The sequence below is a fragment of the Desmodus rotundus genome, chromosome 12 (assembly GCF_022682495.2).
Source record: "Desmodus rotundus isolate HL8 chromosome 12, HLdesRot8A.1, whole genome shotgun sequence".
Classification (NCBI taxonomy): Eukaryota; Metazoa; Chordata; class Mammalia; order Chiroptera; family Phyllostomidae; genus Desmodus; species Desmodus rotundus.
Window position 1 is genome coordinate 100,963,910 of NC_071398.1, and position 25,974 is coordinate 100,989,883.

Here is a 25,974-nt window from a genome sequence, read left to right on the forward strand (position 1 = left end):
TATTACTTACACTCCCAAGCCAAGTTTTAAATGTATTTTTTTCCTACTTGTAATCCAAAATTAGGAAATACCCACTCAAGTCACAGCACGCCCTGGGGCCGTCTATAGGTGAACCCCCCTCACCTGCAGACAGACGGCCTTCGGGTTTGGATGGAGCTCTGCCTCCCACCTGCTGAGCAAGGAAGGGCAGGTCACGTGGCCTCTCGGCCCTCACCTGTAAAGTAGGGTATTAGTCACACCTGCCTCTTCAGTTTGTAAGCGGAAGTAAAGGAGGGAACTCCGCGAGGTTCTTCCATCAGTGACAGAATATCAATATGTAGCAAGCGAGCCCAGGCTGCACCGCAGGCGACAGTGACAGGTGGGCAGGTAAATGGATACACAGATAAATGTATCTATTTTATCAACGGCCTTTCTGCTCGCTAGACGGACTTGCCAGCTTCCAGAGTTTCCTGAAGTCGGAGTTCAGTGAGGAAAACCTGGAGTTCTGGATAGCCTGTGAAGACTTCAAGAAGACCAGGTCCCCGGACAAGATTGCAGAGAAGGCGAAGAAAATTTATGAAGAGTTCATCCGGACCGAGGCCCCTAAGGAGGTTGGTCCCGAGGGGCTGGCGGGAGGGCATGGCCCGGGAAGGTGCGGTGGGCAGCAGCCACCCCCTGGAAGGACTCACCTCTGTCTCGAGGTTCGGGACACCTGCCGGGTGCAAAGGCAGGGCAGCGTGGCCAAGCAGGTGTGAATTTGAACCCTGCTCCAGCCAGGGGCCCTCGGCGTGGTCTTTCTCGGCAGCAGGTGGGAATGACATGCATCGCATCCTCTTGGCTGGATTTGTGAGTCTCTCCCAGCCCCGTGACCTCCTTGGTGAGAATGAGGACCAGAAGATGGTTCTGCAGGCTGGGGAGGGCAGACTTACACAGCGGGTGTCTCCATGTCTGGACTAATTAATGCTAACGAGTACTCCCACCCCTCCCACCCCTCACCCTCTCTCTCTTCCCCTCCCCTGCTCTTTCTCTTTACTGGACTATCTGCTTCCCCTCAGCCCCCCTCACCCCCCTTTGCCTCTCCCTGGGCCTCTGCCGTGAATTCTCTGGTGGGGACGGCAGGGTCCCTGCTCACGGAAATCCGCTTAGCACCAGAGAGCACAGAGCGAGGGACGCTGGAAGACAGGGTCCCGTTGACTGGTTACCAAAGACAAGATGGGTGTTGATTTCAAAGAAGCTTTGGGGCAGTTTATTCGCCCTTTGCTATTTATGAAAAAAATTCCACCCATGGGATTTTAGAGAAAGAATGTGAAGCCTTTTGGGGGACCCCCAGGCGGCCACAGCGGACCCTCTTCATGAGGTTTCGGTCACATCACCCCGGTTCCGCACTGTGCCCCGCAGTCCGCTCTGGGTGTTGAGTGTTTCACGAGATGTGGAGCTGGCCCAGGAGTGGTCCGAGCAAGCCCCGGGGTGGCAGCCCACCACAGACATGCTGTGAGAGGGACCCCCCTCACTCCCCCCACAGTGTGACTGTTCCCTCATGGGCTCTCTACGCTCTGGCTACTAATTAGTATGGATCTAGGCTCTGGCTACTAATTAGTACGGACGAATTATACACCTGTCCGCCACTGGGGGTGGGGTGGGCGCACTCCCTGACGTGGAGCTGGCCGTCCACAGCCGGGTGCGTAGGGAGCCATGGGGCGAGGTGGAGAAAATGAGGGTCCCGAAGAGACCTGGGTCCAGCCTTGCTGTGGGGGAGATTGACCCGGGACCCTCTCTGGCCTCCTCCTCTGCCCCTCAGCTTCCCCCCATTCCTGAGGCCAGGAGTGCTGGGCCGCCCTTTCTCTGCCACCAGGAGTCTCTGTTTGTGACGTTAGCGGGGAAGTAATGAGGATGCAGAGGGATATTTCCTGCTAACTCCGCTCCCCTTCATGGAACTCTGGGGTTCGCTGCAGTGTCTGCGCGTGGCGGCCGCCCGTCTGGGTGAGGGGCTTGCTGGTCTGCGCCCCAGGAAAACGCTGTCCTCGGGGCTCCTCACGCAGACACTGGCGTCATCTCGAAGCTAGGACACGCTGAAAATGGCGTGGCGAAGCAGACCAAATCCTGGCTGAGTTTCCAGCCCCAGCAAGCGGTGGCCCCCTTTCGAGGGACCTGTGGGCTCTCCCGTGGGGCGTGGCCTGCGCCCGTCCTCTGAGCTGTGAGATGGACTCACTCCTGGACTCAAAGTCCAGGGCTCTGGTTTCAACACACCCATTAGCTCTGTGACCTTGAGGGAGCCATGTCACCTGGACACGTGTGTCTGTATGTTCCCTTCCCCCTTAGGAGGAAAGGCTGAGTGTCGGGGTCCGGAGGGGTCAGCAAGGGTCGCGTGCATACACAGCCGTGGGAACTCTGGCACCGGGGACCCATCTTACACTGGCTGCGTCTTAACCTGAGTCACACGCGTAACCTGAGTCACCGGTGGCCGCCCCCTGGCCTAGAGAGTAGAAATGTTAGTTCTCACTTATGTTTTTAACCGTCACCCAAGGAAGTGTGTATGGATTTTAGAGAAAGAAAGAGAGGGAGAAACATCGATGCAAAAGAGCACCAATCATCTGCCTCCCATCCGCACCCGGACCGGGGATCGAACCCACAACCTTAAGGTGTATGGGATGATGCTCCCACCCACTGACCCACCCGGCCAGGGCGATAGTTCACACTCTGTGACTCTCCCCCTGTGTGTTTTGTTGGTGAGAAGTTTCACTTCCCCGCCCACGCTCATAGTGGCCCGGTTGCCTGGCCCACAGGTCAACATCGACCACTTCACCAAGGACATCACGGTGAAGAACCTGGTGGAGCCTTCGCTGAGCAGCTTCGACGTGGCGCAGAAAAGAATCCACGCCCTGATGGAGAAGGATTCGCTGCCCCGCTTCGTGCGCTCCGAGCTCTATCAGGAGCTCCTCAAGTAGCCATGCAGCGGCCGTGAGTGGCTCCTCCGCAGTAGCTTGGCCTTCCCAGCAGACCAGCTGCCTTCCCTTCCCCGCTTTGCTCCCACCCACACAGGGGCCCGGGGGTTGCCTCCTCGTTTGGCCTGCGTGGTTTTGGACGGTTATTGTCTGAAAGTGTTCCTTTTCCGGTTTCTTCTTCCCGCCCCGACCCTTAATTAAGCTCCACTCAGAATCCCAGGAAAATTCTGCCCAGGCAAGGAAGCAGAGACAGGTGTGTGAGGCCCCCTGACTGTGGGGCTTTGGTTTAGGTGACAGGTCACCCGACGTTCGGAAGGGGCACAGGGGTGGGGGGGCCGACTGCCAGTGAGATGAATTGTTCTCATTTGCTGTTTACACTGTGGGTCGGGGGCATCACCCGCCTGACTATTTCTCACCTTGGTTGGTAAACAGTGGTGAGCATTTTACGAGGCAGCCACTACCCGATTTCCTAAGCAAATCATTTGAAACATTGTTCTTCCCCTTAGAGAATCTTCACGTAGCCGGAGGTTAGAAATGAGGCATACCACCGTGAATACGCTGTGTTAACCTATCTGAACACAGTTAACATCGATTCTTCCTTCACCCCCCTTCAGACACCCCCACGAAGTCACCGAATTCTGTACTAAGTCATGACCTGAGATTGACAATGGACTCTTTTATCAACACGTCGAAGCCCCCAGTATGCGGGCCCAAAGATGCAATGTTCCCGTTATTTTAAATCTGTGTAAGGGTAAAATTCTGAAAGTTTTAACTCCGGAATGTAAAAACAAAACAGTTGCTGTTTCTCACGTCAAAGTCTAGAGGGCTGGGGGCTGACACGGGAAGCTCGTCCGCCGACACGGTTAATGACACGGTTAAGGATCCGTGAGGCTGCGTGTGCAGTAAGTGACGATTGTCTGAGAAACAGGAAGTCATCTTGGGGAAATCTGATCGGCCCGCCCCCCAGGCTTTCTCAGCGAGAGGCAGCGTTCAAGGTCCCTGCGTTTCGCGGAAGCACAGAATCGTCCCGCAACCCCACTCGCTCCCTGCGTCAGTAAACTGTCACCCGCAGGCACGCTCACCCCGACCCGCCTCGCACAGCTCGTCGCTCGCCTTGGCACTGTCGGCAGTTCACAGTTTTCATTCTGTATTTCACCACTGTAAGTGTTGCTAGGATATCTCCTTAGCATGAGTAGATGCGGTCAGGTGAAGTCACAGTTTAGTAATGAGGAGAACCCCATGGACGAGGGTGGCCAAGATGAGGCGGCTGAGCGAATTAAAAAGAGAGCGTTCTCAAGGATGAATAAAACCCTGAAGTGTTTCGGTGGAAGGTCTCATTGTCCAGTTATGGTTTCCTGGGTTTTTGTTCCCTTCACCCACTCCTGGGTTCCCAGGTTTGTAGCCCATTTTCCCAGTTATTTCCTGAGAATTAGGAAAGGGGAGCCATTCCCTTCCGGGGTTCGTCCAGCAGACACCCAGAGGGGTCGCTGGGTATCCCCTATTTTTGTTACTTCGGAGGCTGACCCGCCGTTCCGGGCCTGGACGTCCACTTCATGTTCTGCATGGGGGCGGGGCTGCGGGGCAGTCTGTCACATCTGTCACTACATCCCGCTCCAAGGACACTGTCTCCATGCCGTGGACAGCCAGGCCCGGTCACACCCCAACACGAAGCCGCCCTCACCCCATGCACCCACCCAGCTGACCAGCAGCGGGGGGGATTCCTGGCACCCCCTCCCCAGCCCCCATTCCCACGGCCCCAGCAGCCAACGCCACCGGCAGTGCCAGGAACCTGGAACCCGGGTCCATTGTTTTTCCCTGGATGCCAAAATTTTTTTGAGAAGATGCTTAACGTAATTAACACTGGGAATGTTTTATTCACACTATTTGAAAGAGCTACACGTTTGAAAATGCCCAGAGAATTGGCTGGACATCACAGAGCTCACCCAGAGCGTCGGCCTTACAGAGACTCGGCCGACTGGATTCCCTGGTGGTGGGAGGGCTGCGGGTTCACTTCTCACAAGCTGGACCCAGGAGGCAGAGGCAGAGGCAGGGAGACCCCGGGGGCGGCTGTGACGGGACAGAGGGAGGGGCGCCCTCCAGGTGAACGGTGATAGGGAGTGGGATGTAGACACAGGGATGTGAGCTTGGATTCGAAGTGGTGGACACACAAAACCTCTTACAACCTGTGAACGCAGGGAAAAGGAACGCACCCGGCTAAAAACCCAAACACGTCGAAATTGCCCTAAAAAGTTCTTTGAACTCTTTTTGGAAATGTTTTTAAACTTGGGGGGGAGGGGTGGGGAAGGAAAAGGAAAATAAAACTGTGTTACTAAAGTCTCCATGGTAACACAGAGACAATACATTTTTTAACTCTGGGAAAGATGGTCTGGGATGATCTTTCCGGGAAGGAAACTGTGTAATAGCTGTTTCAGGCTCCCGTCCCTCCCCTGCCCCCCTCCCCCCAGGGCGAGGCCTGGGAAAGTGGACGGCCTCCCGGGACGGGGCAGCTGCAGCTGAAAGTGCACCTGGGATGTGACAGGCGGGCCATGGGAATGCGTATCTGCCCCTCCTTCTTGGGGGGAACCCAGGATTAGGCCAGGGATGGCCCCTGACTGAGTCTTTCTCCCCCGGTCTGAGGCAGTTAGGGGTTGGGGGCACAGTAGGACTAACGTGGACCGAAAGGAGGAGACTGACTGTGGGCTCCGTGCTCCATGTTCGTCCACCAAAGCTGTGCTCGTTCTTGTGGACGCCCCCACACACGTGTTCTTTGTCCCAGACAGACGCCTTCTGAAACCCGGAGCTCACCGAGGCGTTTCGGAAACTTTGTCTCCGACCGGTGGCAGCGAGCGTCGGGGAACACCCTGGGCCCCACCCGGCACCCTGCACTCCCCGCGCACCCAGTTCTCTGCTGCGGCAGTCACGCTTTAAGTAGGGGTCAGGCTTCAGTGCGTAAGGAAGGAACTTGGTGAGGGAAATGGCTTTTATTTTTACCCTCTGCCAGGCCTTGCGTTTGGCTCGACTGGGGTGTTCTCTGGATTCACTCCCTTTCCACAGGATGGCGCGAACAATTATTTCCCAAAGAATAGCAACTGTGAGGAGTTTCCGTAAAAACTGGACCATCAGCCAGTCAACTGATGAGCTCACACGCATCATCTGGCTGGGCTTTGTCCAGACGCCTGCCCCGTCGCGATCTGATAGTCTGAGAACCATCTAAAAGGCTAATCACATTTGAGGGAAATAATTTCAGCCCCTGAATCACTCCCTCCAGCAGGCCATCGGCCCCGCTTCCTGGGAATGCAGCAGGTCTGAGAGAGAGCAAGGGCCAGGAGAGCAGGAGGGAGAAGGAGGGAAGGAGGGGTTGCAGGGTGAGCACCCAGGCCAAGGGATTCAGCGTGTCTGTGGGGAAACAGGCAGGAGCCACTTCAGTATTTGAAAAGCAACCCTCTCCCGTCAGCCAAAATGGGGAGGAAGGTGTTTCTGAACTCCCAACGCAGCCAGATGAGAAGCTTCCTTCAAAAACCTGGGGAGTCTTCTTTCGTCTTTACTGTGTTGCAGGGGGCCTTGATCAGAGAAAAGAACCATCCGGAGTGCCCCCTGCCCCCATTTGCCTCATACGGGCCACATGGCAGCAGGTGGAGAAAGCGGCTTCCAACACCCAAGCATCCAAACCCAAGGCCAGGCCACCGGGCAGGTCCCGGACGTGATGTGCCAACGCATCTCCATATTCTGTCACCCAGGTGTGCAGTTCACCTTCGCCTGGGACACGGCTCCCGGGGAGCTGCACGTCCCGCACGCAGGCCCCGAGGCCAAGCAGAGGGCTGTGACCCCCAGGGAAAGGCTTCCCCAGGCTCCGGGATTGGCCCAGGGCCGGGCAGGGCAGCAGTCCTGGCCGAGTGGCTGGAGACCGGCAGAGAGTGAGGGCAAAACCCCCAAACACTTTGTGGCAGTATCCTGACCCCACAGTTGAGTAATAATCATCTTGTTTTTCCAGTAGAGGAGCTACAAACCAAACTCTTGACATTCCTGTCGGTTCAGCCAGCCTCACGCAGGGTGCCTTCCTCCCCTGTGATGCCCCCGCCCCCACCCCCGCCTCCCCTGCGAGGGGGGACATCAGCAAGGTCAGCGCTAAGCACAGTTATGGGGAACACACGTGACACATGCCAGTCACGATTTATCTGCACAGACGCAGCCCCGAGAAAGGGGCGGAAACGGCGGTGATGGGAACCCGTGTTCAGCGTTTACGCCGTAGGATTTCGTTGAGGGGGAGCTGTGTGCACCTGTGGTTTTGTATCCGACGCCGTGTGCTGTGTATATGACGTGTCCTTCCTGGTAGACAAAGCACCAAAGTGCATCTGTAACGCGATCCCACGCAACCAATAAAGCATCACGTATCCGAGGCACAGCCGCACTCGAGTCCTTCTTCACCCTCAAACATTCTTCCTCAGAGACTCTCCCTGCAAGGGGTGCGTCCTTCACTGTGCTGCCAACGTTGGGGAGCCCTTGGTCAACGGGGACCACTCCTCACTGACCGGCAGCCCCACTCGTGGGCCCGGACAGGAGCTACCCACCGAGGGCCCATTCTCTCCACGCCACTGACCACTCTCCCTCTGCTCAGGGGGACCCAGCTCTCCCCTGTCAGGAGGGACTGAGCGCCTGGTGTCACATGGCTCCAGCACAGCCATCCCTGTCCCCTCCGCCCAGTGGGGCTAGAGGGAGGTCTGAGGTTACTGTCACTGTGAGCAGCTCCGTCCTCTGGCCTTGGTTTGGGGCCCGGACAGCTTAGGTGACAGGCTGAGGTCCTGCAGGTGCAGCAGGAACAGGTGTGTGCAGAAAGCAGCGGGACCACTCGCGGAGGGACCAGGGAGAAAGGGCCCTGTGGAGACAGTGGGGTGGACGGAGAGACGGGAGGGGCTGGCGGGCTGCTGACCGTTCTGCCTCACTGCGCCTGCCTCCCTCCAATCCTCTCCTCCTCCGCCTTATTCTCACGGCCGTGGATGAGGTCCTGAGTGTGTCCCCCCGGGAGGGGTGGGAGAGCCAAGGTCGCTGCCGCTTCTCTGTCCCGCCCACAGAGCAGAGGCGACTCCCTCAGGGTCACCCTTTGGACCAGCGGCAGAGCTTCTAGGTCAGGCTGACCCCTCACAGACGGTGGGGTCCACGAGACCAAGGGAACGCCACTCGGCCCGTCACAACAGGAGGAGTACCCTCCGTGCAGCCGGGCAGGGCTCAGCGCTCAGCTGCTAAGCGTTGGCCACACCAGTCGGGCTCCGGAAGCCCTGTGCCTCCAGCCACGGTGGCCTCGGGCTGCACATCCTCAGTCAGGGAGTCAAGGAAATTACTTCGCCCGCAAATCTCTTTCCGAACACCTTAACGTGTTGTCGGCCCCCCAAAACCCCCAGCGTGAGCTGCGTGTGAGGCGGTCTCATCGGGCACATCCCTGGTCCCGTTCCCAGGTTTCCCACTTTTCGGTCCGATCCAACCGTCTCAACGTTTGAACTTGCTCAGGCAGTAAAAAACGTGGGTGGAAATTGTGTTAGGAAGCAGCACTGGCGAGGAGCCAGTCTCTGCTCGCTGGCCGTGGGGCCGGCACCCCCTGCCAGGCCTTGTTAATGAGTCACGGTTCCAAACCAGCCCCCTTCGGAGGGCGCGGTGGGGGGGGGGGCAGAGCAGCCAAGGCCTCAGCGGGGGGCGTCGATGTCTTAGCTCTGTCTGGAAGAGCTGCCTCGTGACTGCTGGGAAGGGACTGCCTGTGACATGTGACACCTGCCTCAGATGCACTGAACCTCCTGGCTTCCATGCGGATTTCTTGGAAAACACAGCAGACTCAGAGGTGCCCGGAGCCTTTCGTGAGGGAGGGTGACTAGGCCGGCATTTCCTTATTTCCTTCAACCGAGCGTTTGTTTTGACTGCTTGGTGAACAGCTGCCGAAAGCACAGCTTCTGCATGTACTTGACTTTCCTAACGAGTTACTGACTGAGAGCAGGGAGGTGACGATGGGGAAGAGCAGAGCTGGAGGGACGGTGACAGCATAGGTGCCCCCGCGCACCGGGGACGGAGCTCCAGCCCTCCTCTCCCTGCAGGTTCTCTGCAGCTGAGACGCCAGCAGTGGGAACGGCAGGAGGCGATGGGGGCATACAGACACTCTGGGCACCAAGGAGGCATCCGCCCAGGGACAGCCGCCCCCACAAAAGCGCCCGCCGTTCTAAGAGGTATCGGTGCCCTCCTCGCTGTCAGGAGGAGGTGCTGAGGCCCACGGACTCGAGAGGTGATTTGTCTGAAGTTGCGCGTCTGGGTAACGGCAGGCGTGTCGCAGATGTGGTCCCCCGTCCGGGGTGGTTCCCCCGGAGCACAGTACGCAGGCCACACATCACTCTGTGTCTTTGATGGCGGTAGATGCTCCCAGAGTGGACGGCAAAGAGCTGCAGGGTGTCAGGGGAGTGGCGGGGGGCAGGGGGCCCAGGAAAACATGCCTCTCAGAAACAGATGCCTCTCTCTCTCTCTCTCTCTCTCTCTGAGAATTTCCCCAATCAGATAACCTTTCAGGCTAACAAACTTCTTTCAAAATAAAATAGCCGATGGGAAAGGTATCTTCGCACTGTAACGTAACTCCAATAGGATGGTACACATTGCTTGTTTCTTACAACCTCCGTAAAAACAGCCAGAGGGAAGGGCCGTTGACTGAGGGGGAGCAAGAGGACTGCCCAGTGTGCTCGGACTTCTTTGGAAACTGGCCATCCTCGTGTGTGACCCACGGCCCCGTCTCCCGGGAGCACAGGGGACCAGTCCAGACGCGGGGAGACCCGACCAGCCTTTCACGCTGCGTTACCCCAGCGACAACTGTATGGTGTTCCTGTCTTTCCTGGCATTCAAGGACCGGCAGGGTGCTCATGCTAAATTTCCTAACTAAGTACCAATCGTAAACTGTCATTGGCCACTCATCCCACTTTGTTAACCAGTGTCCATCACGTAGGAGTTCCTCCTTAGCCCCAGCTGGTGTGGCTCAGTGGATTGAGCACTGACCTGCAAACCAAAAGGTCGCTGGTTTGATTCCCAGTCAGGGCACATGCCTGGGTTGTGGGCCAGGTCCCCAGTAGGGGGTGCAAGAGAGGCAACCACACACTGATGTTTCTCTCCCTCTCTTTCTCCCTCCCTTCCCCTCTCTCTAAAAATAAATAAATAAAATCTTTTTTTAAAAAAAGCCGTTTGTATTTCACATAGGAGGGGAGCAGGTGTGGGGCTCGCCTTGGCCATTGGAAACCACACTTTATTCCTCAAAAAAGGCTGAATGACCTTGTTTGTGTGTCTTTCATCTTGACAAAGCTGCCCAGCCCGGTCCTTCTAGAAAGACTAAGTGTAGGCAGAGGAAACCAGAGCACGCCTGTTTTCTGTGGTATTTATCAGCCCTGCAGGGGGTCGGCCCCAGGGAGATAAAGCCTTTTGAAATCCAGAGGAAAGTATTCATTCAGATCTTAGCCGCTGGAGACTGACCAGAGAAGCACCAGCGGGCATATTGTGATAAAAACCAACTCCACGTCTTTTTGGAGAGTGAGTGCAGACTCCAGAACCTGAGGCTTTCCAGCCGGAGAAACGGCTTTCCTAGTCACAACCACCATTCCCCTCCCTGCGGCTCCACAGCTGTGGCCCGCCGGGCCTCCGTTTGCCCGTCTGCACGGGCGGGACTAGAGTTTAGGGCACACGGCAGTGGAGAGGAGTGACCGGGCTCCACTCCCCACAGAGTAGGGCGTTTTCTCTGAGCCTTGTCCGGCCCATCTGCTTCCTGCTGGGCCTCGCTGACCGGCCCTGATCAGAGGGACTAAGCGTCTCTCAGGCGTCACCAGGGCAGCAAGCAAGGATGTGTCGTGTTCCCAGCCCACTGCCCCGCCCAGCCCATTCCTCACCGTGAGCTGGAGACACACCCCACCTTAGTCCTCGCAGGCTGGGTGGCCCGAGTCTAGAACAGACTCCAACCAGCTGACCCGGCACCCCGGCCGAGTGGCGTCTGCCTCCGGTTCTCTGACTTTTGTGCCAGGCTCCGCGGCAGCGCGGACGCTCAGCCGCGAAGCCTCGTTTCAGGGCTGGCGACAGAGGGGGTGACCTCAGAGGAGACCCATGGGCTCCTCCGTGAAGATCCACGACCGCGTGTGGGTGCGCGCATGCGTGTGAATGACACGGTTCTTCCTGTTAAATCCTTCTCACGGGCTGCCCACCAGCGGAGTCGGTTTACCTGAGAGGGCGAGAGAAGGGTGCTGCGTGTGGACGTGAAGACTTTGCTCCCATCCGTGATCAGGCTCACAAAGCCTCGTTCTTTCGTTTAAAGACTCAGACACACACAGCACAGACAGACAGCTGTCAGAGGGGACGGGGGGCTGGGTGGAAAAGGTGAAGGGATTAAGAAACGAAAAAGCCCCACAGACACAGACAAGAGCATGGGGACGACCAGAGGGGAAGGGGGTGGGGAGGTGGAAGAAGGTAAAAGGGGTGACTGGTGACGGAAGGAGACCTGACTTGGGGTGGTGAACACAGTACAATATACAGATGATGCGTTAGAGAATCATACACCTTGAATAAATTCAATTAAAAAAGAAGACGTTTGATCTCAGATGACAGCCAGCTGTCACGTCGCCCGGGGATCTGGAACTCGATAGCCATCGAGGTTAGACGTTCGCATCACCTGTGACGGCCTGATAACCGGCTTGTCCTGCTCAGGGTCACATCGAGTGAGCATTTCCCAACTTCTCACCTCTGGAAGCTTCCCTCACACTTTCGAATCCTCTCCACCACCCGCGTGCCCCCACTGCCAGCCTCTCACCCACCGGGGCCTCGGCGGCTCTGTCTCTGGGGTCACACACCCCACTTTTGGTCAGATGGCATCAGTGCCCTTGGGACTCCTTTCTTCCTGTCTGTTCCCTAACTTCCTCTTTTCCACTCCGTTGACTCACTCCTACATGTTTCCTGAAATTCCGTGTGCAGAGCACCTCCAGTCCCCAACATTCCCATTGTGTCCCACACCTCTGCAGACCCCCCGATGCCTGCCTCCCCCCGTGGGGGCTCATCACCTGGGGACGGTCCCGTGGGCCCTGAGGGGCTCACGTGTCCTTCAAGCACAGGACAGAAACGGGCTACGCCAACAGCAGCCAGAGCTGGCAGAGATTTTCCAGGACAGTTGCCGTTTGGGCCTCCTCTCCCGCGACTCCCCAAGTGCGCTCGGCGGGGGTGCGTTCCGGGCTGCGTTGCAGGACCTGCATTTCCCCCCGCCCAGCTGCGGTGCCGCCCACCCGGACCAGGCCGCTGGGGACCCAGTGTGTGAATTAGCCGCTGTAGAAACATTCACTCCCAAGCTCTGAAGGTCAAGCAGCTGAATTTCCCGGATCCTGCGGGATCTCTGTCGCAGGTCACATGCTTTTGGCCCAGGACACTGTCTGTGAGGACAGGTGGCCTGGCCGGATGAACACAAGGGCCCTGGTGCGGCCCGGGTGGCGCTGACCGCGGTGACGGACCCTCTCTGGCTCCTGCTTCTCTGTACGAAACGCTTTGTTCCAAAAGCTGCATCCTGTGGTCCGGGTCCCCCACTGCTGAGGACACAGCCCAGCTCTCTAAAGGGCTTGGCATCCAGTGGGGGGGACCCTCGAGCCTGCCTCAGCCCCACTTCCTGTGACACTGGGCTGCTGTGCCCAGCTGCCACTTTGGTTTGGGGGGCAAAAACCCCCAGGTCCCACAGGGCTGCTGGGCTCTCCCACTAACTCCACGGCCCTGGCCAAACTCGCACTCTCCGTTGCGGCTGGGCACCAGGCCTGAGCGCACACGGGCAGCAGCTCCCTCGTTCTCTGGCAGAGCTTCTTGACTTCCAAATGCTCTGCAGGCTTTCGGCTACTTGGGTTACGTTGGATTTGAAAAAAGCCACTGTTTAGAATGCCATCCCTCTTTCCTAGAAAACTTTTCCACGTGACTTATGTCATCAGACCTCCGCATCGTTCGCATCTGCTGTTAGAGCTTCCCGTCTCTCTGAGTCCTTTCCATTTGCAAAAACGTGGGGCCATCAGACCGCACCCACCCTTTGCTTTGCTCCTGCGCAAACTTTTCTCTCATGGTCCGTGAGCAAAGTTCCCGCCTGCCAGCCTACACCCTGCCTGGTACGCAGAAATCGATCAAAGGCGTTGCTTCAGATAATAAAGGTCTAAAACGGAGTGTGTGTTACCATAAAGCCGACAGCTGCGAGTCAGCGAGAGTCGTAGGTGGACAATGACGTGCCATGGATGCCCAGGTGCATCGTTCTGGGAGAGAATTATGCTGCACGTGTTAGAGAAATAAAGCCTCTGAACACGTTTCTTTTTTAAATCTTTTTTGTTAGTTTGTTTTGTTTCTTTTTTTTTTAACGAAAAGGTACCATAACACTATCTGATCTATTAACCTTCCAGAAAAACGTGTTATCATCTGAAGCAGCGATTTTCAACCTTTCCCATCTCAGGATGCATGTAAACTAATTACTAAAATCTGCAGCACACCGAAACATATACTTCTTGCCAATCTGACAAAAAGTAGGTATAATTGCGATTCATCCACACCGATGGCTACCGTGGTGGTGTGCGTTGTCATTTTTCTATTTGACAATCTAAGACAGGGGTGTCAAACTCCTTTCCACCGGGGGCCACGTCAGCCTCGTGGTTGCCTTCAAAGGGCCGAATGTAACTTTAGGACTGTGTACATGCAACTACTCCTCCACTAGGGTCAAGGAGCTCGGCGCTGCTGCCGCGTAGAAACAAGGGGCAGGGCCGGATACGGCCCGCGGGCCTTGTGTTTGCCACCTGTGATCTCGGGGAAAAGCGGTCAGGACAACCAGGTGTTGCCTGTTTTAGACATTCTGGTGACGCACCGGCTGAAAATCGCTGCTCTAAAGTGTTACCACAGGTCATCATCTAAAAGACGGAGACGGTTCTCAAAATCTGAACTATGTCATGACCTGTGTGCTTGCAGGTGCTGCAAAGGCTTCCCGTCGGAAAAACGAGGGGGGTGGGGTGCAGAGACCGAGGTGGCGATGGGGCCTTGTGGGCAAAAAGGGCCGTGAGCAGAGGGGCCGGGTGCACACAGGACAGGAAAGCGGAAGCACCCAACGGGATTGAATCACCCAGGGCCTCAGGCTGTAAAGGCAGAGGCCCCTCCCAGGTGTGGGCAAGGTGCCTCCAGGCTGGAGCTCACCTGCCCCCGTTCCTTCATCAGAGAAGGAAGTCTCTCTCTGCTCTGCTCTTCCGAGCTCAGGCCCGTCCCATCAGCGCCCACAGTGAGGGGCAGGAGGGCCTTGGTTTGGGTCCTGGACCGGAAGGCGGGTCGCAGAGCCCATGAAATGTGAGCTGTGTTATTATCAGTGCCGTCCCAGCTCTCTTAGGCCCTCGGTTCAGTTTACTTGAAATACAGCTCAGAGCAGACAAAACAACTTGGGGAAAAACCAAAACAGCTTCAGCGGGAACTGTTGCTCCTACATCTGCCAGAAACGATGAGATAAGCCAGGACTCCATGTCTCAATAGGCAAATCAAATCAGCGTTTTATTTGGGGAAGGATCAGTAAGAAATTCCACTTATCATAAAGAAAACATGTGGCTGGGCTGCTCATTTCCGTCCTAGGGCACCGGCTGCGAGGCCAGCAGAGTGAACCGGGAATGCTAAGATTTTCCAAAACAAACACTACTTCTCATAGAAAGTGGGATTCCTATCTAGAAGTTTCTAAGTTTCCAACCGGAAGCCTGGCTTGTCACCAGCATCCAAACCCGCTTATGTTTAGACTTTTCTAAGCATTTTTAAAAAAGGGTTTAGTTATTTATTTTTAGACGGGGAGGGAAGAAGACAGAAACATCAGTGTGTGGTTGCCTCTGCACGCGCACGCCCCCTACTGGGGACGAGGCCGCAACTCAGGCCTGTGCCCTGACCCGGCATCGAACCGGCGACCCTTTGGTTTGCAGGCCGGCGCGCAACCCACTGAGCCACACCAGCCAGGGCCAGTGTCCTGAGCATTTTAATGTTTCCTTAGATATTTTATAGAGTTTGCCTTTCCGGGGGAAAAAATGCTTGCGAGGCACACAACAAGCGGTGCAAATAACTCTCCCTCCGCGCCCCCCAGGGCGCAGGGCAGGGACGCTCAGCGCAGGGAAGGCCCGGAAGCAGGCGCCAGGCGGCCGTCCCTCGTCTGCACCGCGGCTGCTTCCCCTTGCGAGGCTCGCCGCCCGCGCAGGGCCTGGCGACTGGACGGGCACCCCGAGGCCTCACAGGCAGCTGGGTGACCCGCGTAAAGCAGGGGTCGCAGGACTGGGAGAAGCGATGCGGCGCCGCGCGGAGAGCCGGGTAAACGGCGCCGACACCGGAAGCCGCCCGCGTGGGAGGGTCCGCGGCGGCGTTTGGCGGAAGCTGGGGGTGCGCGGGGCAGAGTTACAGCTGGAAGCCGGAAGCTGGTGGCCCCTGCCCGTCCCCTCCGCGGCTCCAGATGGTTACGGCGGCGGCGAAGGCCGCATCCAGGCCTGCACGCTCCACGGAGCCCAGAAGCAGAGCCTGGGGCCGCGGCGCCCCAGGCGGGCACCCCGCGTGTTTCCCGCAGGGCAGCGGGAGGGCAGATTTGCCGCTGAGCAGAAGGCGGTTACCGATACGCGGGGATCGGAGGGTCTCAGTCTGGAGGCTGAGCACCGGAAACCAGGCCCAGGCAGCAGGCCCTGCCACACTCGAAGAGCCTGCGGCGTCCCAGCCGGGTAGAGGCGGGGGGCGGGCTCAAAGGGCCCCCCAGAGGGTTCTGCAGAGCGGGGCTGTGGGGGTGTGAGTGGCTGAGAAGGAGCCGGGCAGGCGTCTGGAAACTCCAGCCGGAGGGACTCCCGGTCGGCGGAGGCCGCCTACAAGATGGGGGTGAGAAGGGACCCTGGCCTGGCTTTGCAAACGGGCCTGGCAGCGGTCTTGCTGGCACCCCAAAGGTACGGAACGACCAGGGGTGAGGCGAGGGCAGCGAGCATACTGAGTCCTACCGGGGGGGGGGGGATGGGGGGGGGACGGTGGTGCCCCTAGGTAGGGGGGTGACAGAACACTGGGCGGCCTGTCTCTGCGATGACGTAACTACAGCCGCTTCCCATCACGCGCTGTCACCGCAGCCACGTCTGGGGACGCCCGGGCTGGGAAGCAGACAGCTGCAGAGAGGCCAGAGGCCGCGGAACAGGCTGGGAACGGGACAGACGATGCTCGAAAAAAAAATCAACAGAGCTCTGTCTTCCTTCTTCAGAGGCAACGACCTCAAGTCACCCTGGAAGGTCACCGCTCACCCCTTCCCACGGCCGAGCTCTGCTCACTCGTGGGAGCAGTGGCCTGGAGCAGACTTGTGGGGGGTGGTGCCCTCTCCCTCGGGCCCTGGGGTCACGGCTGGTGTCCCTCCCAGAGGAGAGGCAGGAGCAGGGGGACCAGGACCCCATGTCTGCCCAGCGTCTTGTCCCCGTGTGACTCCTGCAGTGGCCAGATGACTGGGAGTCCCTGTGCGCTGTCCCCTCCACTGCAGATATGACCTGGGACCCAAGGAGAGCGGAGCTTTTTTTTTTTTTCCTCTCTCCTTCAGGCGTTAAAATAAAATTTGAAAGAAGACTTGCGTGGAGAACAGTTCAGGGTCCGGCAAACTCAGAGACAGAGAAGGAAACGGGGAGTGATTCTTAGGGAGGAGTCTGGCCTGGTGTTCGCCCCTCGCTTCCAGGCTCCCTGTTCACGTGTCCCCGAGGGACCGTCACCTGCCCCTGCTTATTTGTGTCTTTTTCTCCACAGATGGTCCGTAGCTCTGATCTGATTGGGAAAAGGGCCTGTTACTGCAAACAGTTCAAACCCTGGGTGCCTAACCCCTCGCAGGTGTGGCTCTCGTGGTGGGAAAGGAAGAATTCAGGGAACAGGGGCTTGTGACATCGTGGACCTGGGACCCATGGCCATGAGGTGAACATCCTGTGCCCTCTTTTCCAGAGAAGAGAATCTGGGAAGGGAGGAGGGCAGGCTGAGCCACTGGGGATCCGCCCCTCGGGCACCTACAGACCCTCCACCTGCCCTCCCCTAGCTGGTGACCCTCGCACGCTCGCTGAGCACCTGTGGACGAACCAGCAAGTCTCCAAGCCAAGGCGCCCCGGCTCTGTGACCAGAGGGAGCGGCGCGGCGGCAAGCACAGAGAACACACTGTTTGCGCATTTTCTGCTTCGTTCCCAGAGCTGGCACGGGACGGAGGAAAGAGAGGCTACGAGCCCTTTCTGGCTGTCACCCCCACCCTCATGACATCTCTGCAGGTCATCGTCACGCCCACAAGCAGACAGTGCACACGAGTGTGTGTGTTTCCCGGGCAGCACCCACCTGTGGCACCCGTGGGTGGGCACAGAAGGGGTGTCAGCCCGCGGGCCAGGACTGGGGCCTCTCTCTGTCAAATGCCGGTGAAATGACGAGACGCAGTGGGAAAGCACGCGGAGACGCACTCTGTAAAACCGTTTACTTCCCACGCGGACCGGCCTGGGAGGTGGCGTGGACGCGCCTGCAAGTCCTGAGAGCTCTGCAGCACCGCCTGCCCGCCCGGATCCTGGCGCCCTCTAGAGACAGAACTGTGGCCGTGCGGGTGTCGCACACGGGGCCCAGGACAGGACAGCACGGCTGCTGGGCGCACCGTGGGCACAGCCCAGGCCCTGCGTCTTTAATATGACGGGGCTCGCGCAGACGCACGCCGGCAGCTTCGCTTTGCAGCCCAGTCTCTTGGCTTCGAAGCACACGGGTCGCACGCATGTGACAGGTGTGGAGGGACTGGGCGCGTGGGTGCTTCGTGGGCAGTGGATTCAGGAGGAGGAGAAGGATGAGACTTTGTGCTCAATCGTGAACCGCTCAGGGGGTGCTGTGCACCTCCGTTTATAAAAGAACAATAAAAACATGTACAAAACGGCATCATAAATAACACAAGTGAGGAGTCTTCAAGTATTTCACATGCCTCGGAAGGTTCCAGCGGTAGTTCCAGCAGTTCACACCCTGATCTTCCCTCCCCCCTCATTCATTGTCTTCTCGGAGCCTGGGAACACCAGCCCCGTCGGCCCGACATGCAGGATGCCGGGAACGGGTGCGGTGAACGGGCGCCCCTCAGAACAGCGACTCCCGGGGCTCTCGGCTTGTAGAAGGGTGTTCCGTAGACAATGCCACCGTTCCCCGGGACGGTCTGGAGCCTGGGCTACAGCCTAGAGCCCACAGAGCGTGAGCACTGGGGAGTCAGCCCCGTGGGATGGCTGCGTTCCCGGGAAAACAGCATGAGAAGCCCACCTCGGTCAGCAGAGGTGGGTGGAGGTGTAGACCCGGCCTCTGCGTCCCGAGCTCTCCCTCAGCCCACGTCTGACGGCCCACAGAGCCCATGTATCTCACGCAGTCCAGCCCCACGCCCACCCGGCTGCTGGCCGCCGTGTCTCAGGCACCCAGGCGGAGGTGGGGCCGTGAGTGACGGCAGCCCTGCAAGGCAAGGACAAGACCCTCGGTGACCTTTGCTCTTTAGACTACAGCTCAGCGGGATGGTGGTCACAGTCGAGTCAGGTATGACGTCCCCTGGAGGGTGGCAGCGGGCCCACAGGTGAGCCAGCAGGAGCTAGCTCAGTGCATGCTGCTCAGTCGCAGGATGGAGACCGGGAATCACATGCAAGTGTGTGTTCACCAGTGCAGAGTGCCTGGGGCCTCTCCGTCCATTCTTACGGGCACGTGTGTGCGTGTGGATGCACACACACACGTGTACACACTACCGATCGGCCCACCTAAACGCCCCCGGTTTGCAGAAGGTACTGGCCAACATTACCCATGAGCCTGTGGGTGTCACATGTGTGGACCCACCGACTGACCCACCTGAGGCCAAACCACTGGGCAGACAGAGAGGCCAACAATCTCTAAAAACCCAGGCCTACTGGGCTGGTATTAGGAAACCTGCTCCCATGGCACCCTAGAACACTGGGGGGAGGGGGGAGGGGGGGCACGTCAGACTGGAATGAGGGGCCCGATGGACGCGGAAACACAGACACGAAATCTAGCGAGTGACACGGGGCAGGCCCCTGCTGCCGCAGACCAAAGCTGGCCTCGGGGTCTCCGGCACGAGTCTCGGCCACCCAGTGGGACTAGGCGCACTGGGGCACCAGGGAAGGGCAGTCCGCAGGGCGCTTGGCCCCCTTCTGCTTCCCGGACCCACAGGCGGAAGGGCAGGCCAGCTCCAGGTAGAAGCTCGACTTGAGGAAGCGGCGGTAGGAGTCCTTCTCCATCAGGTGGAAGATCCTCCTCTGGGCCTCGTCGAAGCAGGTGGCCGTGGGCGCCCGCACGTTCCTGCTGGTCTCCTCCCGGGTGCAGGCGTCCAGGTTGACCTGCGGGGCAGAGGCTGGGCGGGTGAGACGCTGCGTCGTGCGGAGCACAGGCCTTCTGTGTGGGCCTGTGCCGCTCTTTCCCCCAATCGGGGAGACCCCTCAGAAAACCCACCCAGGTCATCTGGGGGAAAGCTGCTTCCTGGACTGATGCTCGGGGGTGTCAGGGTTAGAATGAGCGGGTCCCCTGCGCTGTCTTTCCCTTAGACCCAGTGACCCACCGGCCCCGGGAAACCTCGCTACGACCCCACGTCCGTGCCGCGCAGACCCACCTCCTTGGCGGCCTGGACCGCGATGAACTCCTCGTAGATCTTCTTGGCCTTGGGACTCCGTCTGGAGGGCGCCTTGGTCCTCTTGTAGTCCTCGCAGCTGACCCAGAAGTCGATGTTCTCCTCGCTGTGCTCGGACTGCAGGAAGGCCCTGAAGGCCGCCAGCCCGCCTGCGACGGAGGAGACGGAGCCGGCGGTCACCCCGGGGGCCCTGCCCTGTGTCTCAGACACAGCCCAGGGGCTGCAGGGGCCAGGGCAGGGCCCGGGCGACCCCCACACCCCCCTTCTGTGGGGCCAGGTTGGGCAGGTGGCAGGTGCCCGTAGTCTGTGTCTGTATGTGCTGGGTCCGGCCACACCCCGTGCTTCAGTGGGTTTGGGGGAGAGAAATGGAGGTTGATTCTTCCGGGAATCTCAACATTTGTGGTGTTTCTCCTGCCCCGCCCCCCACCCCCGTTTCTGCGTGAACCTCCCATTGTGGAGGGACAGAGCTCAGTGGCACGTCACACGTCTGACAGGCTGACGGACCCTCACGTCTGCCACACATCGTGTGTGACAGCGTGAGTCCCAGGCACCTTTACCCCATCCCCGGGGGTGTGGGGGGGTCACACTTACAGTCATGGCTAATCAGGTTTTCCAGAGATTCGGCCCACTTTCTGACTTCCTCTTGGCTCACCCTGAAGAAAAAGAACACTGTGAATGCCGTGATCCAAAGCTGGGGGAGTAAATTTAAGATCCCGACTAAGATGCAGAGATTTTATCTTCCGCCTTAGGATGAGGCCTGTTGCTGACTCAGGCCACCCTTCCCCCACGTCCTCGGTCATTTCAGACTGGCCCAGGGTCCCCCGTCCCCTCACCTCTGGCAGGCGACCAGCTTGTCCTTCCTGCCGTGAGAAGAGCCGTGTTCGCAGGAATCTGACTTCAGCAGCGCCCCGAGCCGGTGCTTCATGTCCTTCGCGCTGCACAGGAAAGGAGAGAGTCAGGGTCACGGGCTCCCACTCAGACGCCCTGCCTGGCTGCTGCGGGTGCAGCTCTCCCAGGACAGGGGGGGGCCCCTCCTGCGTGTGCTCCTGCCTGCGGCTCGGGACACGCCCCACAGGCAGCACGGCCACCAGGAGGCTGGGCCTCCGGCCACCCAGCAGCCTCTCCTTGAACCTGTCACTGTCACCAATGGCACAAGGCTGGGGCGGGGGGAGGGGATCTCCAGCAGAAGCTCAGGGAACCTGGCTGACCTTGGAGCAGCAGGCGCTGAGACAGGCACCTTCCCGTGGCGCCACCTCCTGGACAGCGGTCGCTACTGCCACTGCTGGCCCCTGGCCTGGGGCCATACAGGGATCCCAGCCTCTTGGATGGCGGGCCAGTGACCTGCGCCAGGTGTGTGGCCTCCACAGAGGGGCAGGACAGTGAGGCGTGAACCCTGCAGCCCCAGCTCCCCTCGTGCCACCTGCACGGTAGGGACATTTCCACCCTGAGGGGAGAAGCAGGCAGAGCCCGTGCAGTGGCTCTGCCTGGGGACCGGGGCAGCCGGGGGCACAGGGCACAGGACTCAGACACCGGGACCCTTCGGCTCAGCCTCCTCGTCTTTGTTAACTGCTCCTGTGCTCGGATCCCCTTCCTTACAAAAGCCCCGCAATCGCTTCAAAAGAGAATTGGCCTTTTACGCGAAGCAAGTGACAAGAGGTCCCCCTCAGAGGGAGAGACCGGAGCCGCAGCTTGGGGACTGCTGCACTGAGCGCTCCCCAGAAAGCTTGGGTTTCCCTCTGTCTGGGGCCGCCCCCCGGACAAGAGCGCTTGCCTCCTCTGCACCCCTTCCTGGTCACAACCGCGAGCTCCTCAGTGACAGAAGCTGTCACCCCAAGGATGCAGTGACTGAGCCCGCAGGGACAGTGTCAGTGGGCTGTGCTCAGCCAGAACAGAAATCGGCTCCCACTTCTGTGAGCTGGCCGCCGAGCTACGGCGGGTGCTCCTCAACACGGAGCCCCCACACGCAGAGGCACCTGCCCTCGCCAAACCATGCACCCAGAGGGAGGACAACCCCAAGGCCCCATGGGCCACAGCGGTCAGGACGCCTGCGTTGGCTCATCACTCTGTGCCCCCCACCCCACCTATGTGACCTTGAGCCTCAGTCACAGACATGGGAAGGAGGGGGTGGACCAGGTGCCTGCAGCTCACAGGAAGGACAGAGGCCGGCAGCTCACCCTGCAGCGTGGGGTTACCCCCAGGCTGGTCAGAGCATCAGGGTCTCGTCCACCTGCCCAGGTGTTCACCAAGCACAACCCTTCCCCACGCCTGTGCTTTTGCACGATCGATTTTCTGTGAGAGTTAACCGGGGCGTGGAGGGCTCATCTTCCTTTCTGGCAGGCCCTCCGGCTTCATGTCAGAGCCGCCAGGTAAGAGGGTGGGCGGGGGCCATTCCTCCTGCTCCCCGGTGACCCCGGGCCTGAGCCATGTGTCTCGAGAATGCTCAGGACGACACTTTCTGGGAGATTCCCAACTTGAAATCTAGGTGATTTCTCTTTGCAGGCAGGTGAGGAGAAGGTGCTTCCCCGGCCACCTGGCTTCCCATGAGACTGGCTCCTGGAAGGAGCCGGTTTTTATCTCACTTCGGCTGGCCAGCACAGAGGCTGCTCTGGAGGCACTTACCCCCCGTTAAAAAGCCAAAGACGTGTGAGTAACTGCATCACTCCACAGGGTTTTAAATCGAGACGCAGCACAGGACACAATGATGTATTCAGGGTGAGACCTTCCACAGAGCCCTTTGCCGACCTGTGACGAGCACTACTTCCAACCTCCACCCACACGAGACACTCGGAGACCCGGGCGGGCGGCGGGGCCGAGATGGGGGGGGTCCAGTTCTGGAGTCACATGTGGTCATAGCACTGGTCCAAAAGGACACAGACTGTGACCGATACTCAGCCCCACCCAGGAGCATAGTGCCCTTCTGTTGGGGGGGGCGGAAAGCTCACGCTGGCTGGGGTGTCTCCCCCTAAACGAGACCCAGTGTCTGCAGACCGAGACCCCCAAGTGGGAGACTGTGCCCGTGCAATGCTCCCTCAGCACCGGTCACAGCCGAGGCGCGACAGACTGCAGTGTCCCCTGCAAACCCTCGCCTCGCTGCCCACTGGGGGCTGACTTGGCCGGAGGAGGGTCACAACGGCACTCAAAGCCAAGGTCAGCTGCAGAGACTCCGAGGTGCCTGAGCTGGGGGAGCACTCACATCCCCAGTCACAGCCGCACGGGGACGGGAGCCGTGAGGCCCTGGGTGAGACGCCGCTAGGCTGAAGGTCACCTTACCTCCGCAAGCAGGAAGCCGGCAGCCCTGCGAGGCCCTTGCACATCTTTGCAGTGGGGGGTGCGAGTCCGCAGGGGGGAAGGCGGCGGTGGAGCTGGTGGCCTGCAAGCGCTCTGGCCTCTTCTGCTCTGAAGATGCTGTCAGGACTGCGCTCTGTCCCCAGCCGGCAGGTCCCTTTTAAAGCCCAGCCAGCACCGCCGGGCAGCCAATCAGCGGCGCCCGCCCAACACCCACCCTCCGGTGGCTGCAGCCTCCGCAGAGATGGGGGGCGGGACGGGGCTTGCACCTCGAACAGTGAGCCAGAGACGCCTCTGGCTGGGCAAACACTCAGAAAATAATTTCCTCCGCGTCTCTACGGTCCTGCGAGGCTTTGAATTTCTAGAAAAGGGAAAAGGGCTTACGGTGCCACACACCATGGTGTTTGCTCACTTTTCTCTAAAAACTGTCATGGGAAGTTGCCTGGGGACGGGAGACAGGTCCCATCAGAGCTCAAGGGCTTAGCTGGGGGGATCTCCCCAACTTGCTTCTTTCTGATTTGAGACAGAGGATCACGGAGCCCCCGCTCACACCCCCACTGCTTCCAGGCCAGCACCTGCAGATGGGGGCCTTCCAGGGTCACGGTCACGGCCACACATGGCTGGGAGGGACCGCTGGAGCGTGGGCCCAGGAGGACGTTTCTAGAACTCTTACTCAGAACAGATTCAGCCCAGCTGTGACAACCTCTCTGCCTCACACAAAGAGCCGCAGCCCGGGGTGGGGGACGCACGCAGACAGATGCCCCTTCTTATTTGCAAATGGACTCACATCCTAGCATGTCTCACAGCTCCTAGGTCTACAAACCAGATTCTAAAATATTGAGAGAGAGAGAGAGAGAGAGAGAGAGAAAGGCAGCTTGCTCTGCGCACCTGTCACCCGCCTGCAGGGTGAACGGAAGACAGTTGGAGCCTGTAGACACCGTGTGACAGACTGATTCCTTCAAAGACCCGGGCAGGTGTTCCAGCAGCCGCTGCCCCAGGGCCCCCAGCACAGCGCAGACAGGCCGTGTCCGGCAGAGCCCGGGGTGTGGGAGGAAGGCTGAGTCTCTTTCATTTGGAAAGCAGACAGGCACCCGGGCTGGTGTAGCCCAGTGGGTTGGGCACCGTCCTGAAAACCGAAAGGTCCTGGGTTGGGCTCCCAGTCGGGACACATGCCTGGGTTGCCGGTTCGATCCCCAGCCAGGGCGCATGTGGGAAGCAACCAATTGATATTTCTCTCCCCTTCCCTCTCTCTCTTTCTCCCTTCCCCTCTCTCTAAAAAATCAACAAACATATCCTTGGGTTATCCTTTTTTTAAAAAAGGAGCAAAGACCTCAAGCAATTAGGTGAAGAAGGTGCAAAATGGATGGTGTCCCAGTGAGACCTGAAGGTGCCTGAGGGTATGGAAGGCGCAGGGGTAGGACTGGTCCCCCACATCCGAGACTCGAGCACCCCACACGGGCCGCCTCACCCGGCCACGGCGAGCACCTCGAGGAGATGGCTGAGAAGTATGACCCGGTAGAGGGGCCGTGATCTCCAGGAGAAGCATTTAAATTACAGGAAAATCTCCGGTGGTGGTAAGAACTCTTGCTAGATTAGCTCGCGGCTACTTCTCCTCGAGGTGCAGCAGAGGAAGCATGCCCGTCTCTGGTGGCATCGTAGAAAGGACGAGGGCGCAATGCAGAGTGACCATCAGTCCAAGGCGGGGGGCAGGCTGGGGAGAGGAGCCGGTCAGAAGTGGCCTCCGAGAGGGGGGACAATCGAAAGGGAGAAGCGGCCACCCCAGAGGGTGGCCATTCCAATCACTAGCTGGAGGCATGTGAGTGGGGACCATTGAGAAGCTGCCATCTTGGACTGAGAGCGAAGGGAAGCCTACCTGTCCTGCGTTAGGTGTAAACAGCTCCAACAGGTGAGCCGAATGCCAGGCCGGGACAGACACCGTTGTCTCAGCGGGAAGGAAGCGGGCGGGGGCGGGACTTAACTCACCTGTGGAAGCCCCTCACGTTCATTTTCATCTTCAATGATTTCCTGCTTTCTTAGGCATTTTAATACTTTTGAGAGTGTTTGGAAAAGCTTCCCGTGAGCCGGCCGCGTTTCCACTGTGGGACCTGAGTGTGAGGAGGTGGGGACCAGCCCGGCGTGAATCCCGGGCGATTTCCACCCTCGCTGATTCGCAAAGCACTGGACTGGATCACTCCATCGTGTGTCATTCCCGACGGTGCTGGCGATGTGGAAGGCGATGTGGCTCTCCAAAGATCTCGTTCTTATTTACCCCTGTATCTCAGACAGGTCTGAGCTTCCCCTCCACGACAGGCTCTGCGTCCGTGCAGGGACCCGCGGACGGAGCCCACCCCGGGGCGTCCTCACGCCCATGGGGTGGGTCAGAAGACAAAGGAATAATTCCAGACTTGGGCCCCTGCCCTCAAGAAAATCAGCAAGTGACGGGACGGAGGGTCACAGGGCAGCAGAGCATTCGTGTGGCCAAGGTGGCCAGGAGAGGCCGCGTCAGAAGTGAGATTTGCGGGGGGAAGTAGGGATGGGGGAGAACCCAGGAAACAATATTCCAGACAGAGGCAGAGGCAGCTGAGCCTGATCTTTATCTCCGCTGGGTTGGGGAGGGATGAGGGGGCGCGGCTGGGGAGCAGAGAACGAGAGACTCTCTCGTGAAACAGACATGGAGAGGCGGCAGCCGGTCCTGCGAGGACCTGAAGGCCAAGGTCGCGGGCTGGGCCCACTGGACGGAGTGGGCGTCCGCCAGAGGGAGCGGAGCCGGTGCGGCTGGCCCGTGAGCCTCTGTGTTGCAGACGGGTGTTTACTGACAGTCCCTCGTCAGAGCCTGTGTCCGAGACATTCCAGGAGGCTCCAGGGACCTAGATACGGAGCAGAAACGGCTGTGCCTTTCTGGGCTCACCCTGCCGTGGGGAAGACCTTCGAGTCAGTGGAAAGCACGTGGCAGAGTGCCATTACCGCGAACTCCTGTTCCCGGAATCTGAGGAAAGCACAGGGATGGGAACAAACACAACCTTCGACACCTGGAGCTGTGATTTCACAGAGGAGACTGTTCACAGGCGAACGCAGACCCCACGGGCGAATGGAGAAGGGAGAAGGGAGGGCGCGGTGGTGCCAGCCAAC

At 59.0% G+C, this 25,974-nt stretch overlaps 2 protein-coding genes and 1 long non-coding RNA gene across 3 annotated transcripts in view; 2 read left to right on the forward strand and 1 right to left on the reverse strand.

The window, feature by feature from the left end:
- RGS5 (regulator of G protein signaling 5) overlaps window positions 1–7,323 on the forward strand; it is a 32,317-nt gene extending 24,994 nt beyond the window's left edge. The window contains exons 4-5 of the mRNA XM_024552014.3: window positions 424–590; window positions 2,763–7,323. Coding sequence (XP_024407782.1) covers window positions 424–590; window positions 2,763–2,924 — 329 coding nt within the window. The 3' untranslated portion in view covers window positions 2,925–7,323. The remainder of the gene's footprint in view (window positions 1–423; window positions 591–2,762) is intronic.
- An 8,044-nt stretch (window positions 7,324–15,367) lies between these two features.
- LOC123479049 (uncharacterized) lies at window positions 15,368–17,103 on the forward strand. The gene is made up of 3 exons (XR_006654515.2): window positions 15,368–15,862; window positions 16,692–16,853; window positions 16,972–17,103. It is a non-coding gene; the product is annotated as an uncharacterized lncRNA (long non-coding RNA).
- A 1,791-nt stretch (window positions 17,104–18,894) lies between these two features.
- RGS4 (regulator of G protein signaling 4) lies at window positions 18,895–22,989 on the reverse strand. Its single transcript, XM_024552026.4, has 5 exons — window positions 22,831–22,989; window positions 20,394–20,495; window positions 20,152–20,213; window positions 19,543–19,709; window positions 18,895–19,273 (listed from the first exon to the last, which is right to left on the reverse strand). The coding sequence occupies exons 1-5, from the start codon at window positions 22,872–22,874 to the stop codon at window positions 19,034–19,036; spliced, it is 615 nt and encodes a 204-aa protein (XP_024407794.2). The 5' UTR covers window positions 22,875–22,989; the 3' UTR covers window positions 18,895–19,033.
- Between the last annotated feature and the right edge of the window lie 2,985 nt (window positions 22,990–25,974).

What these genes read in the sequence shown, in the direction of transcription:
- RGS4 (XM_024552026.4), bottom strand. Translation starts at nt 22,874, where the DNA reads ATGTGCAAGGGCCTCGCAGGGCTGCCGGCTTCCTGCTTGCGGAG. An exon ending in AAGCTGGTCGCCTGCCAGAG is followed by an intron (nt 20,214 to 20,393) that starts GTGAGGGGACGG and finishes CTTTTTCTTCAG; the next exon opens with GGTGAGCCAAGAGGAAGTCA. An exon ending in AAACCTGATTAGCCATGACT is followed by an intron (nt 19,710 to 20,151) that starts GTAAGTGTGACC and finishes CCTCCGTCGCAG; the next exon opens with GCGGGCTGGCGGCCTTCAGG.